At 39.6% G+C, this 2,455-nt stretch overlaps 1 protein-coding gene across 8 annotated transcripts in view; it reads right to left on the bottom strand.

Moving 5' to 3' along the window:
* Positions 1 to 1,183: 1,183 nt before the first annotated feature.
* The window catches only part of LOC101849404 (peroxisomal membrane protein PEX14), a gene marked incomplete in the record, with an annotated part of 26,811 nt that continues 25,539 nt past the window's right edge, over positions 1,184 to 2,455 (bottom strand). For all 8 annotated transcript variants that reach the window (XM_035972190.1, XM_035972191.1, XM_035972188.1 and 5 more), the window contains 1 exon segment: positions 1,184 to 1,508. In XM_035972190.1, the coding sequence (XP_035828083.1) occupies positions 1,356 to 1,508 (153 nt within the window).

Here is a 2,455-nt window from a genome sequence, read left to right as displayed (position 1 = left end):
TCGTGGGACCCAAGTCCTGACAATGACAGTACAGCTGAAAAGAAAATCTCGGACCTCAACAAATGTAACAGGTCGCTATGGACAGCGAGTGTTGGGCTCAAAGAGAAGCAAACGTAGCTGAAAGCAGGCAATTTTTGCCATCAATCATTATCAACTGTATGGTCAAAGGAATGATTAAGTCTGGCTATAAAAATTCCCATTGTCTACTGAAAAAAAACACCCCAAAACAAACAACCCCAAACAGTTAACAACACATGATATAAAACATCAGTCAACTGTATGAATCACGTAGGTAGGCCTTTACGTTCCAGCCTACATTTGCAACACACCAACCACAGAAAAAATAATGAGAGAAAAGGCTCATTATCCAAACTCTGAGAAAATTATGAATTGAAACCAGCAACAACAAAAATTCAAAACTTTTCAACTTTTCATCTGGAGGGGAAAAAAAAAGACATATATTATAATGACAATAGTTACTGTATACATCCTAGCACGCACATAGCAACATCAGACGGACACGGAAATCTTTTCATTATATAAATACATGTGTGTGTGCCTAAAGAAAGGTACCAAAAGTCGGATTTTGAGTAAAGGGATGAACCTTATAGGAAATTCCAAGTTGAACACAGGGGGTCTTTGAATTTTTTAGACATCTCAAGTAGTTTTTGAGATATTGCACATTTTGCGAGGTAGAATATAAATGTATAATTTTGAGAAAATGAGCTTTTAAGTTGAACAAACGTGAGAACACATACAAACTTAAAAAATGATTTTAAAATGTATTTATTCATGGATAATTCATTTCCAATTTGACATTCAGTTAACATCAATATCATGAATGGAATTCAACGGTAAAACAGCAGGGAAGAGAAAACATGCTTCAAGAATAGATTTTAACACCTTTTAAAAGCAGTTTTCATTATTTGTTTTTATTATGCCCTACTCTCAAAATAATTCAAAATAAAATATTTAAAAGTCAAATCAATGAAAACCCTTTGAGCACATTGTAAAAAAAATGGTGGACCTATAATTTTTTTCATGGAAACACATTTTGGTTTTTTTTTTAAAAAGTGATTTTTTGTCATTATCAGCCTGTAGCTCGAAACGGTCCGGGGGCGACTTTTGGTACCTGTCTCAAGGTGCACACACATATATATATACAAATTCCTCTATGCACATGTTTTAAATACAACAAATACACATATATATATATATTATATATGATACATTAAAAAAATTATTCAGGGCCCGAAAATCTGTTCACTATGTAAGAGCCCACTGCGTGCGTGCCAGACTGCATAATTTACACAAACTTAGTACATCTTCATTTTGATCCTGTTCTGGGTAGGGTATCACAAAGCGTCGCTGGACCCATTACTGGAGAGGCCCATCCCCTGGGTGGCTGAAAGATCCTGGTTCTGTCCACTTCCACCCTCTTGAGACATGGATTCAGTCAGCGAAGAAGAGTTGTGGTTTGTCTCGTCACTCAAGTCGGTGGAGACACCCTGGCGGGGGAGACAGGGAGAAAGAATAAAAGTAAGTGTGGAAGGGTTATGAAATAGAAGCAACAGAAATGTGGTTTCTTAGGAGACTGCTAAGAGTATCGCGTAAGGAAAAGAAATCAAATGAGGTAGTGCTTGATGAAGCCCATGTGGGACGCTCAATGTTAAAAACAACCAGGAAACGACAAATGCAGTTTTTGGGACACCTGAATAGATATTTATAAAGGTCTTGAACATCTAGCTCTCACTGGCAAAATTGAGGGCAAGCGAGGCAGGGGTAGGCCCAGAACAACATGCTTAGGGAACCTAAACAAATGGGTAACAGAGAAAGATCAAGGAAACGTAGCTTTTTTGAGAGCATCCGAGCAAAGGAATGAATGGGGAACCATGATCGCCGATGTCTGTCGCAGATCTTGCACTGGATGATGATGATGATGATGGGTTTAACGCCCTTATCAACACTGTCAGGTTATCTATTTATCACTTTGCAGTCACACAGCCGGCAGTACAAAATACACCATCTGGTCACTCAGCCAGTAGAGCGACTGCATGCATGCAACCGACTTCTCGGGCCAGTTGCAAAACTGCACCAGGTGACCGGAACGGATCATTGTTAGCGACGCATTATTGCTGCAAGTGACCGCAAAGTGTTAAGAGGCTGAACCTCCACCTTTAACGTCCGTCTCCGATTGGACCGAGCTGAATGGGTTGAGAGCTTTGAAAACTCCTGAAAATACCTCTTGTCCAAGAAAGTCTCATCTGGGATTCAAATCAGGGCCATCCGCTCTGAAGACCAGCACGCTACCAACTGAGATCGTGGAGAGCCAAGAGAGAAAATAGCACCAAAGAAACAAAAACAAAGCTCCATCTAGCTACGTTTCTTATGGCCACACAAACAGAAATAAGCAAATTTACAATACCAGGTAGACTACAGAGAAATCTAACACCCC

The sequence above is a fragment of the Aplysia californica genome, unplaced genomic scaffold (genome assembly GCF_000002075.1).
Source record: "Aplysia californica isolate F4 #8 unplaced genomic scaffold, AplCal3.0 scaffold00606, whole genome shotgun sequence".
NCBI classification, from domain to species: Eukaryota; Metazoa; Mollusca; class Gastropoda; order Aplysiida; family Aplysiidae; genus Aplysia; species Aplysia californica.
This window is presented reverse-complemented; position numbering and strand designations above follow the sequence as displayed.